Here is a 13,002-nt window from a genome sequence, read left to right as displayed (position 1 = left end):
CAGAAAGCTTAAAGGGAATGCTCTTGATACACATTTAATATGTTCTAGAGTTGTTTGCCAATGCAATATACAGTCAATGTCACTAGTTGTACATCTTGGGCTAAAAGCAAAATAATGCAGATAAGATTTAATAGCTTGAATTTACTTACTGAATTTTTTCAATATACTTCACTGTGTTTGCAGCAAAGGTGGTAGCAGGAGACCTCCTAGGACAAGAGGGTGGAAACTGAGTTGACCATTTGCTTTCAGTGCCTCTCGTGGGAAATTAATGTAATAAGGTTCTTACCAATGTATGAAACTGTCAGGTTGGTGTTTCAGAGTACGAAGATGTTGTGGTTTTTTTGTGCCCAAGTGTTAGACTTTCCCCAGCCGTGCTAATTAGACTGAGGAGACAATGCCTGCACATACAAACCTTGCCTTGTCACTGCATTACAGCCTTACAAAAGGAAATGAAATTCTAGGTTAATTCAAGGCTCAAAATAGGGTTTCTCTTGCAATATGCATTACTCTTTCCTTGCCACTTTCTTGTCTCCCTGTTCTACATGGAATATTCCATTCATTACTGCTTAGGAAATCAGTTATTTTGCAGTCTGCAAATGCTGAAATGACGTTAGAGGAGAAATACTTGTTTGCAACCAAAACTATTTTTGAACAAACGCTTCATTTTAGAAATTGTAACCAGCTAAGAAAAGCTGAATTGAGATTTTCTGCTGTAAAATAATTTTGTATTGCATTTCATCAAATGATTCCCTGTGATGCTCATGTGTTAGGTAATCCTGAAAGAGGAGTATATGAAATAGAATACGAGGAGGTACTTAACTGGGATGGAACAGGATTTGACATCTTTTGTAGGATATTTTCAAGGATACATTTAAGTTTTTCAGACATAGATAATCAAAGTAGGTTAAGAATCTTCCATGAAACTTAGAGCATTTTATTTTAGCCTGCTGCTTTTTCTCCACGCTGTTTCTACCTCTGAATGAATCCGAAGGGAAACCTGGCACTCACTCCAGTGTTTTGACTATTAAATAAGTCTGCTCTTTCTCGTTCTGTTGAGATGGTGTTTAGCTGTGATTGAAAATAAACCTTTTTAAATGTTTGGAAAGATACCTGCTATGCTGAAACGATGGATTGCTTATGCATTGTAACAACAAAGGTAAGATAATAAAGCTTTTGATTAATGCCTATAATCTTTGAAGTTCTTGTTGAATCTTTTGGTTTTTGTCGAATCTTCCAGGTTTTTTTTTTCTTTAATGAAAATGTTTTGGTGGTTTTCTAGTGTTGATTTTTTAACTTTAAACCGCAGATATTGTCTAAATAAATTCTGTAGTTGTTGCTAAGAACGATCATAGATGTTAATTCTTCGAAGAGCTAATTATGCACATATGGAAAAATTCAAGTGTAGTAGAATGATTTATTTTCTCATTCTGCAGTTAGACTCTCTTCTATAAAAATTCACTCTCTTTAAACATGCTAAAATAGTAGTTTGCTTTTTATTTCAGAATGAGGAATTCCAAATAATGTTTTATGTGACCTTATGTTTAAAATAATGATCAAAGAGAAGAAGATGAATGGCAAATCCTGTTAGGGATGGATATATTTCAAGATGCTTTATTATTGATATTTTGCTGCTTTGAGATGAAAATACCCAGATCACTTAGTGTCATTACTTCTGTGCTAGGATAAAGTTTTATGTATGTTCATTTTTAATACTCCCCACTTGTAACTGCTAAAGAGAAAATCTAATGCATAAACAGAATGTAATAGTAGTGTGCTTGTGAAATATTGACTTGATGAGTTTGTTTTTGTGGAGGCTTTTTATTTTTATTCAAGTGGTAAACTTGTTCTGTATTGTTCCCTATTCCTTGGATGTTTAAATAGTTTCTGGTTTAATTTTTTTTTTTTTTTTACAAATTACTTTGACTTCTGGCATTCTTCTGGATAATCTGAAAGCATGAAACTTGTTTATACAAACATCCTTCTCAAGAAATATAATAAAATTGAACGTCTTTGAGAATATTTGGTGGATTTAATGATAGCTTTTATAAAAGAAAAGTTCAAGATGCTTCCCAGTTCTGTTTGACACAAGGAAGCAAAGGCTGGTTGGAATGAGTGAAGTTACCTTGTCTCTCACCAGCAAAGGAGTCTTTCTTGTGTCTGAACTGCTGGGGTTTTTTTGGAAGTGAAACATATCTTTTTAAATCACGTTTGGGTGATAACATTAATTTGTGGCATTTCTGCTTTATTTATTTTGGAATATTCTCTTTTGTGCAATGAGATTGGGATTGGATATTAATTGCTTGATTTCAGTTATATTGATATGTACTTTAATTTTATTGTACTCATTTTAAGAGAGGGCTAGATCTGTCATTTTTATGATTTTGTGCATTTGTTCACCTTCCCATATCTACTTGTCTAAGAGCAGAGAGACAATTTATATTGGCAAGTTAAGCCAACAGAAGACATATTCTGAGGAAAAAAAAAAAGTTGTTTTTTAATATGATGAACTTAGCTCTATAGGTATTAAGGAGGTAAGACTGCTCACAGAAATGTTGCAGGGGAGAGATCATCTCTGCACAACAGTCTTACATGGGCTTAGACTGCTCATGCATTTCCACCTGGAGGTATCAGCACTTAATCCTTCCTGCCTGCTTCATGTGAAGTTTTGGCCTCATTTAACTAAATGCTGCTGTAGTACCTTGTAGCTTTAACTAAAGCTGTTTATGTAAAGTGGGGCTTATAAAAGAACTGTTTGCTTTCCTTTGTAGTGCGGTATCTGATTATTTGGAAGTTGTAGTCTAATGAAAAGTATGTTCCTTGGTTTTGTGCATAAGCCTGTTTTTCAAATGTTAAGGAAAATCGATGCATGTAAGTAAGGCAGTTTTGAAATCAGCATTAAGCAATGTGTGATGAGATTAGTAATAGTGTTTAAGTGCTTCCCCTTTCTCCACCTTAAGTGGAGGAGTATTTGAAACAATTCATTGTTACTCTTTATTTCTGACTATGGAAGAGAAGGATTTGGCCAGCAAGAGGAATTTCCTAATGAATTTGAGAAATCTTTCATAATTTGATCTTTGATAATTCTGTTTTGCTTAATTCGGAATTAAGGTCTAGTCACAATGGGTGAACAGGTCCTTAAACTAATTTCTGTCCTGTCTTCAAAGGTCTAAATGGTTTACTTTGCCCAAATCCAGTGCAAAGAGTACTGATTAATACAGTATTTTTTTCTCTTTATGTGGGCACATTTGGTTTGATGTAGGTAGGCAAATTTGCATCACTGCAACCATGGATACTATTAAGAGCAAGCACGTGGGCTGAGCTTACAGTAATGAATTTTATTTAAGTCACAGTTTTAAATGAGTTCATGGCATTTAAAAATACAGAATATGAAAACCCATTGATTTTTCTAGAAAAAGCTATTTTTGAGCAGTCATTCTTAGCTTGTTTGTTCCATAGTACACTTCCAGTAAAACAGTTGAATTTAAAATGAAAATGATGTAAAATTGCTTTAAATAATGTTTCTAGTCTGACTAGTGTGAAAGAACGATTGCTTTGTACCATTTTTATTCCAAAACACTAAGAAGTATCCTGGGCTGCACCAGAGCAGTACTGGGTAGTCCAGTACTGGGTTTTGGCTACTGTCAGAAACAAGGTATCTCTGGACAGGGGAAGCAGTTATGATGTATCAACCTATTACTAAGGGAGAAAGATGAAGGGTTTTTTCCCAAGTTGTTAAACTTAAGCTGTGAGACCTCATAAATTCTGGGTTACTTCTGTTCTGGGTGAGCGCCGTGCTGTGGCTGTGAGGTGCCTGAGCACAGGAGCTCAGCTACAGCCAGTGTGGCTGAACTGGGAAAGGTGACACTGAATTTGTGATTCTTGCAGATTTCCTCACTTGGTTGTGCATGGCTCTGTAGTTCAAGGTCCCGCTGTTGTTATTGTCAGTTTTTGGAATTTCCTTCAATTTAAGTGAGCTGTGCATAACGGAATATGCATTGGCAGTGATCTCATCCAACCATCTGCTTAAAGCAGAGGCAGCATCAACTTAGACCAGGTCATTTAGGGCTTTGATTGGGTTTTGTAAACCCCCTTGCCCTGTCTCAGTTTGAAGTAGTCTCTCTTCCTGCTGTGCACATGGGCCAAGTTTTGTTTTCTTGGAAGTCTCCTCTTAGACATTAAGAGGCTCCTGCCAAGCACCTTTCTCTGTGTTGAAGAAGACCAGTTCCCTGAACCTTTCTTCGTTGTGCTTCTGCCAAGACCATCTTGGTGGCTTTCCAGTGTACGTGATCCTATATTCCAGATGTGATCTGACAAGTGCTTGAAAAAACATAAGATGTTGCAATTCAAGTTTTAACCTTTTAAAGCTACTGTGTGGATAAAACCTGAAAGCTCCAATGTTGGTAGGAAATAAAATATGAGAGGCAATTGTGTGAAAACAGAAACAGTTAAAATCTAAGCTTTTATGTATAAACTTGATGGAAAAATTACTTGGTGGACCCAAAAGAGGATGCTTTCCTAAGGGGAGGAACAAAATACAGAATTATGAATTTAAAATTGTAGAAGAGATGTAAATGAATTATATGGGAAATTATTACACTCAAAGCTTAAGAAATACGTTGAGGGCTTAATAGTCCACAACAGCCCTTCCAAGTTGGCAGTGTGAATGATGTGTCATGATGGGTTTTGGCCAAGAACTTCATTTTGCCAACATTCCACGTCCTCACTAAAAAGCAAATTGCTTTCCAAACATATTTGATTGGATAAATCATAGTTATCTGGTGAGCCAGTTGAGTAGTGCTAATAATAGATCACTTGACTTTGGTACGCCATCTGGTTGTAGTGTTGAAGAAATGGATGCAGAATCAGTCATAAAAGCTTTGGGAAGTGAAAAAAATGGTGCCTCACCAATGTTGGCAGCACCAGCAGATGGTATGAAATTGCTCTTACATGTAATCTTGAAGTATAATGCAATGCCAGAGAAACATCTGCCTACCAGATAGTTGGTGTCAAAATCAAGGATGGTTGTCTGCAGTCTGAAGGATTGGCCAACTTTCATTTGGAATAGGAGACCAAGCGTGGGGAATGTGTGCTGTAAATGGGTTTAAAGGGTATTTGACAAAACCGATGAGGAATGCAAGCAGAGAATACTGATCTTGAGATCATGCCAGGAGAAACTGTCCCAGCTGCCTGCATTTTTGGTTCTAAACAAGTCTTTAAAAAGTTTGCAGTTTTAATGCAAAGAATGGACTTTGGCAGGGGTTCATGCTTCTACTCTACATGGCAAATAAAGAAGTCCTGTGCAACATCACATAGCATGAGATTGGTTAGATCTGGAGGTTGTAGTTAAGAACTTAAGAAATGCTATATTTTGGATTCTATGGATGGAACTGAAGGTGGTTTCTCTTGAGTTTTGAAGATGAATAGTTTTGAAGGTGATAAATGATGACAGCAATAGTGATGAAGATGGCACAGAGTGACAGTGGAGGAAATGATAAAGGGACCTGATAAAATCTGAAAAGCTGTGCTGAGAAAGTATGAGAAAATAGACTGACGTAAGGCAAATCATTAGTAATGTGTATTGAATAGAAGAATATAATAAACTTTCTGCATTTAACTTCTTTTTCAGGGGATTCTCTGAATCTGAGTTCTCTTTCTGTTAACATGTTATTTGGTATTCTCCCAACCAGCAACAGTTTAAGACTCAAGGACTTCCTAGGCCAGAGGTAATTGCTCTGTAGTATTCTTTGGCTTTCTCTTACATGGATTGTCTGTCTCACCAAAATGCACATAGAATACAAAACAAAGGTATAAATCTGTGGCATGTACTTCTTAAACAGAGCATCTCCAGAGATATAATCTTTGTTTGATTGCTACTTCTGAATGACTGCAAGCATACAGGGTCATTTAGTTGATAAACCAAAAGTTATTAGAATTGTGTAGTTATTCAGGCAGAGACATTAGTGAAGTTTGTTGGAGTTTGAGTGCTGGAAGAAACTGGATACCATGTACCTGAAGTGTTTACATGAATCTGATGAATCTCACGTGAATCTCTTTAGTTGTTGTGTGTGCTTGTACTTATTTTTCCTTCTGTTTTAAAAATAAAAGCTGCTAATGAATACTAGATATAAGAGACAAATGAGTTGTATATGGTTACTGCATCAGTTCTGGGTATGTTTGGTTAGGAATTGACTGAAGAGTAGATAAAACAAATGCCTGTTAAAGATCAGTATTTCCAGCAGTTGAGTTACACAGCTTGTGGACTGACTCTGAGAATATGGTGTGGAATATGTTTAGACTGGAGATGCTGAATGCAGCAGTAAAAACAGAGAATAACTTTCTGAAATCAATCCTAGAAGTAAGACCCCTTCATAGCACTTTCACAGCTCCATTTGCCTGCCTGGAACTGTGTGGGTTTATTCAGAGGAGCTGATGATCATAACCTGGGTAATTTTCCAGGTAGAATTAATGGCAGCAGAGTGGTGAAGCATTAATTCCTGATCAGTTTTGCTTTGCTGTCCTGTTTACTATGGGAGAGAATTCAATCTGTGGCTTCATAAGTGACAGTGAAATGTGATTGCTGCTGCTGAGAGTGCTTCTACCTCCTTTTATTTACTGCTCACCTGCCAGGAACCTGGTAGAACTTGATATGGTTTTGTGCTGGCTACTGAGTGAAGGCAGCTCATGGAAAAGTCAAATAAGCACAATAAGAAGTGTCCCAACAAACCAGAGCTATCATCACTGACTGTGGCTGAGTTTGGGGGAGACCTATGAAAAGGTAGCTGTGGGATGGAGAGTTGGAAAGTGTTGAGCAGTTAAAGTGACTCAGATGCCTGTGAAAAGGCAGGTAAAGTGGTAAGACTTAACAGCTCAACACTTTTGGAAGGAGAAGGTGAGAAGAGCAGTGATTATCTCTGCAGCAGAATCAAAATGTTTGCTCTGTTTGGCTCTTGCTTATGGAACTGGACTCTCAGAGTGAACAACTTTGGCAGAGTTTCCTGTTGTAATGAAAACAGTGGGTGAATAAACGGAGGGTTGTTCGTAGTTGGGCATATGGTCTCCAACACGATTCCTTCAGTAGGCAGAGGTATTTAAATTTCTTGGTGGCAAAAAACCCAAAAGGTTTCCTCCCTTATTTGAAGTGAGATTTCAAGCTGGCTGAGCTCACCGGTTGATTATCTGGAATGCTGCTAGTCAGATCTGTTTTACTAGCCAGCACTGTGCTTGATCACTCCTTTTGTGAATGCAGTGCCTTGCACCAGGGCTTTAGCATGAGGGATGTTTTTACACTTTATTTGAGGCTTAATCATAGTCTGATGTTTTGTCAGTGGGTATTACTCATACTTTCATAAGTGGGAATAACATTTCTTGAATCTCATTCCTAAGACTGGTATTTATCAGACCCAAAAAAATAAAACATGGAAGACATGATCAGGTGGAGATCATCCTTATTTAAGTGATATTCAGCCTTGTTAGGTTTGTGGTTTTTTTGTGGTGGTGTGGTTTTTGTTGTTTTGTGGCTTGGTTTTTTTTTTGAGATGTTTCTTTGATGACCATAAGCTGCCACAACTTGGGTTTGGAGGAAGCAAGGACACACTTTAATGAAATTCTAATACATACTAAAAGTGTAACTGAGAGCTGCTGTGTTAAAGGTCAGTGTGGGCAGGAATCATCAGCATTTTCTGAATTCATCTAAATGCCCAACAGAGAATGAACAGGCCTTAGAGGGTTTTAGTGACAAATCCATATTGCCTGGAAGAACGATTCCCTCCCATCTGCTGTTAAAACATTAGAACAATAATTACTTCCTTCTGTCAGTCTTTGTGCCCTAACAGTAGGTTTACTTGTGCCCACAAATACTAAATGTTGAGGATATTTTTGCTCTGAGTTTGGGCTGAGTGTGCCAGCCACCAGTCATGGTTCTCTCAAATGTGCCATTGAGAGGGAGCACCACTGCAGGGAATTCTCCCTCCTCTGTGGCCTGTTCTCCTTAACTATTGGAGAAATTGTGCCATAGTTGCATTGAGCCACCTGCATTTAGCGTAACTTTGTTGCCTGGTGAAGACACCCCCCTGAGGATGCTTTGTTTGCATGTTGTGTGTGTGACACAAGATGTGTCAGTGGTGTATCCCAAGCTCCAGAGCTTTTCTCTTAAGCAGACTACAAAGGCTCTTCTGATTTGGGCTTTCCAGCTGCAGGGGTGGGGGGTTGGCCAAGCATGGTAGCAATGAATCTGGAACTGAACAGCTGCTTCTTGCATTCTTGCATTTATATTTTATTTATCAGTATAATAGCTCTGTTGAAGTCCTTGTAGTGTTATAATGGTGGACTTAGTCCATTTTTCTTCTGTAATTAAAAGATAGCCTTTGACTTTTGTACACTTATTATGTCTTTGAAAATACATAGTAATTCAAAATTGTGCATATTTGACTTGTGGTACATTCCTGTATCTCTTTGTAAATGTTTTACCCAGAAGGAAACTTCTTTCTTCTGGTTGCTATTTTTCTGTTGGGAAAGAAGAAAAACCTCAAGCCATTCACATGTGGTAAGATGAAACTATTTATCACAAGACTGAGCCTGAAAAATCTACTTTGGTTGCTTTAGCTTTAGTTTAGAAAAGCACAATAATAGTTAATTTAGGTACAGTTCTCCTCAACAAACCTCCAAACTCAAAATGAAGAAGAGATGTCTGTCCTAACTCAGCAGTCTGAAGCGATGATGCTGTTGCAGGTCATTTATAAAAGAACAACCCCGCCTCCAGATCACCTTTCTGCTGCTATTTGTAATTAAGTTCAATAATAACAGTATTCCAGAAGGCAAAAGTAGGACTATTTTATTACATGAGATCTTTTTTACCTGCTGTGTTTCCTTTTCCTTCAGGCTAAGGAAATGGTGAGGGAATACTTTAACTAGCGACTTTTCTTCTTAATTGAAGTTTGACTCGTTATATGCTCTAAAAATTCCAGTTGGGATGAGGAGGAGTAGTAAACTTAGTGATCTGTTATTAATAAATGCATCTTATAACCTGTGTGTAGAAAATTTCCTGGAAATAAACATCACTATTATGGTGAGAAATGGATCATTATTTCCTAACTTCCCAATAGGTTGTTTACAGGATCTGATGTACACAGCTGGTTTTAGGCAAGGAACCATAATTCAGGTGACTGGAGAGAAGTCTGTATTTGGGCTGGAAGCAGCGTGATCTTCATAACTCTGTTCCTGGTCTTGTTTTGATCAATTGAAATACTCCTTGGAGACCATCAAGGTATTTTGAGGAGATGGAAAAGTTCTGCTTTATGGTGTTATGTAAGTGCCACTGCAAACTGTACGTTCCCAGCTGGAAGTGCTATTAGAGCAGCGAGGGAAATACCATCTGGGAAGGAAAAGCTGCAAGAGCTTGTCTTGATGACACAGGGAATATGTTTCCAAAAACTAAAGATGCCAGTGACTTTTCAAATGTGATGATGTTGAAGTGGGAACAATAAGAATTAAGCTAAAATAAATTAAAGCTGGAAATCAAAAGGATCCTTGCTGCTAAAGTAATTAGTTAATAAAAGGCTTTTATAACAATAATGTAGATAGCACGAGCCCATTATGATGTAGCTGGATGATTTTAAAGGTCACATTAAGTTGTTTATTATGGGTTTAGGTTGTTTGAGAGGCTTAGCAGAAAAATCTGTCTCACTTTGCATGATTTTCAATGAAAAGCACCAGCTTGGGTTGGATCCAAAAATGAGGATTTTTAGTCATCTCAAATCCTGTCAGCACTATTTGTAGCATATTCTAATGTAACTCTACTGTCACAAGGATCAGAGAAGTAAATATCTGATAACATTAAACAGGAAAATTAATTTCAAAATAGGATTATTTCATCTTCCTGCCTACTAAGTGGCAATCTAAAAACCTTTACTTTTCTTACCGCTAATTAAAATGTTTCTTCATCTATTTATTCAGAGAATAAAGTCAAAATGAGATTTTGTGCATTGATTCACCAGTGCACTGCAATTTATAAACATCACATTGAAACAACTTTGGTACCAGATTGTGACTGTAATGAAGGAAATGAAAAACTTTTTGGCAGAATCAATTTGCTTCTTCTCAGGTTTTATTTTTAGATCAAATCAGATGCTTGGAAATCACAGTGAATTTTTTTTATTTTGGTTTGTATTTTCAATTTGTAGTGTACTTTTGTAAAAGGAAGACTTTGGAAAAAGGAATATAATTTAATGTAGACTTTAGTGGTTTGCATCCTTATCTTTAAATAAATGCTGCTGTTGCCAACAGGGAAATGCTTTCGAGTGGCAGTGGAGAACTGCTGCCCTCTACTGTGTACAATGTGCTTCTCTTAGATTTCACAAATCAGGACAATGCGGTATCTACGGCCGAGAATTTGGCAAAGCTTCCTTATCCTTCCGAGATTTGAAGTATGTGAGGATGTTCTTTTGAAAGAGAGGATCAAAAAAAATGGAGTATTAACTTACAGGTTACAGAGCTGGTATTAATTTGTTGACTTGCTGATCAAGAAGCTGTAAATCTTGTTAATATTTTATATATATATATTTATATTTATATGTTATTTTTGGAATTTCTTTACACAGTTAAAATCCATCCAGACCCACTATAAAAATATATACATGTGGTAATTTTAGTTAAAATTGGATTATCGCAGCCCTTAGCCTAATTATTGATTTCCTGTAACACAAGAACTGGCAACACCAAACTATTTTTATTTTGGTGATTTTTTTCTACAGAATGTCTTAAAGGGCTTTTGCAAACTCTGGTGAGTATTGTTTGTATCCCATTCCTTTCTTAATTTAAACTTTTGTGTCCTCAACAATCCATAAACATACAAGAAATGTGAAAACTTTCTGACCTGCATTCTGTGTTGTATGGCTTTTGTACATGTTACCTGGCAATACAGTGCATTAAACCTTTTGTAATTTTCATTCTCTTTCCCATTTCCTTTTCTGTTGTTCCTGTTTGTCATTATATCAGTGTGTCTCTAACCAGTACTAAAGATGCCCAAGGGAAGCCTGGAGTTGATCTGCTGTTCTAGTAGTAGGTGATGCAAATTGAATCCTTCAGAGTACAGGACTGCCCTAAAAACGGCGTTGGATTTGTAGGTGATCCTTGTGGGTCCCTTCCAACTCAGGATATTCTGTGACTGGCAATTCATCTTAAGGCGTAAGTTAAATGGTAATAAAAGTTCTTCACTGAAAGGATGGTCAGGCATTGGAATAGGCTGCCCAGGGGAGTGGTGGAGTCACATCCCCAGAAGTGTTCAAAAGGCATGTGGATGTTGCACTTGGGGATATGGTTTAGTGGTGAACACAGTCTGGTTAATGGTTGGACTTGATGATCTTTGAGGTCTTTTCCCACCCTAGTGATTCTATTCTATGATTGTAAATGAAGGACAAGTGCTCACTTAGTTGCTGTCCCACTCCAGCAGGCAGCATGTGAAAGATTTCCTGAGATAGTGATTACACTTACACATTTTTATTAGATCTCAGTTTGTTGATTTGCTATTTTGTAGTTCCTTTTTGAACATTTGATATCCGTGGCAATGAGTTCTGCATTTGCTTTCAAACATCTGTGGGGTAATTTAATTGTCTGCTAATGCCTGTACTGTCTTAAATAGTTAGTAGTTGCATTTTGTATGCCTCTCCTCTGCCATTCATCTTTTTAAAGATTGTGTGTCATGTTTCCAACTCAACTGCTTGCTTTATAAGGTGAAGAGCTTTGGCAGTTAAGTCTTCTCAAATGGAAGCCACTGAGCACCTTTACCCTTCCTGTTATGCCCTATACTTTTCTAATTTTTGTGTCTATTTTTATCAGATGAGATGATCAGAAATGTCTCCAATAGGCAAGATTTGTGAGTATCTCAAAATTATACAGAGAAGTAATAATTTCTGGTTTTCTGTAAGTTTCTTTTTTGAAAATTGGAACTCTAACTTTGAGCTAATAGCTTTGCTCTACTTGATGGTTTAAAAACCCCTCTATAATTTTAGTTAAGGTACTATTTTTTAGGTGTTTTTAAGGCAACATGGGGAGAGATAAGGGGAGAATGACCTACATGAGCTTTAACATGCTGTCACATTCACTCAGGTATTTGGATCCTAACTGAAGTCATTTCAAAGCTGAAGTAGGGCACTATTTTCTGTAGCAAGCTATTGCATCTCGCTAAAACTTACTAAGAAGAAATACTCTGTTTTGAACAGTTGTGCAATTAGTTTGCCAACAGCTGCTAGTGTTTTTTAAGGACTGGTGCTTGTGTTGCCCTAGATTCCTGCTGAGCACTGTGGTTTAGAAACATGTATTAATATGCAGAAGCTCTGGGGTCGATAAGTAGGACTGAGTCCAGGATCAATATTTTGAAGGTTTGATTCATAAACTGTGGATACAAATCTAAATCAAAGTTAAATTTGATTTGAGCTGCTAACATTTCAAGCTTAAAAAGCGCACAGTTTTTATGCTTTAATAGTTGTGAGGTAATAGGTAACAAATATTTGTTACCTGTTTCTGAAGTTTTCTTGGAGCATATTTATACCTCATTGCCAGTCAAAACACTACTGCTATGTTTTTTGCTATTGGAAGGGTTGTTCCTTGTACCTTCTATCAAATTATGATGTTTCAGGGGAGTGGAGGAGCAGATTGTGAAAGCATTTGTAACCAAGGTAGACTGGAGTAAGCTTATGGTCAGGGTAATTAGTAATAATCAAGTGTGTAAAGCATCACTGCTTGAATTCTTAGCAAAGTTTGACTCTGTTTTGACAGTGATTTTTACTGTAAGAATAAGTGTTTTAATTTGTGCTCACTGACGTTAAGATAATTTAACCTGCTCTGAGAAAATGTGATTTGAGCTTCCTTTGTGGAGCTTCAGTTCATAAGTCTTTACACTTCTCGCTTAAGCTGTTCTGTCATGGTGATTAAGTTGTAACTTGTGTTTTCAGTTTTCGAAAACTATAAGACCACCCTCACCCCCTAACCCTTTTTTCAGCTTGTTAA

General features: G+C 37.1%; 1 protein-coding gene across 16 annotated transcripts in view; it reads left to right on the top strand.

The window, feature by feature from the left end:
• The window catches only part of DLG1 (discs large MAGUK scaffold protein 1), a 143,655-nt gene that overhangs the window by 23,748 nt on the left and 106,905 nt on the right, over positions 1-13,002 (top strand). The window contains exon 1 of one of the 16 annotated variants that reach the window (XM_027738113.2): positions 594-1,156. The exons of the other annotated variants lie outside the window; for them this stretch is intronic. Within the exon in view, the coding sequence (XP_027593914.1) occupies positions 1,127-1,156 (30 nt within the window). The 5' untranslated portion in view covers positions 594-1,126. Of the gene's footprint in view, positions 1-593; positions 1,157-13,002 lie in introns of those variants that run through there. 16 annotated transcript variants of the gene reach the window in all.

Source organism: Pipra filicauda, unplaced genomic scaffold (assembly GCF_003945595.2).
Source record: "Pipra filicauda isolate LSUMZ 115617 unplaced genomic scaffold, ASM394559v2 scaffold206_size1356665_pilon, whole genome shotgun sequence".
In the NCBI taxonomy this organism is placed as follows: domain Eukaryota; kingdom Metazoa; phylum Chordata; class Aves; order Passeriformes; family Pipridae; genus Pipra; species Pipra filicauda.
The sequence above is the reverse complement of the archived record's forward strand: the minus strand, read 5'-3'. Positions and strand labels throughout refer to the sequence as shown.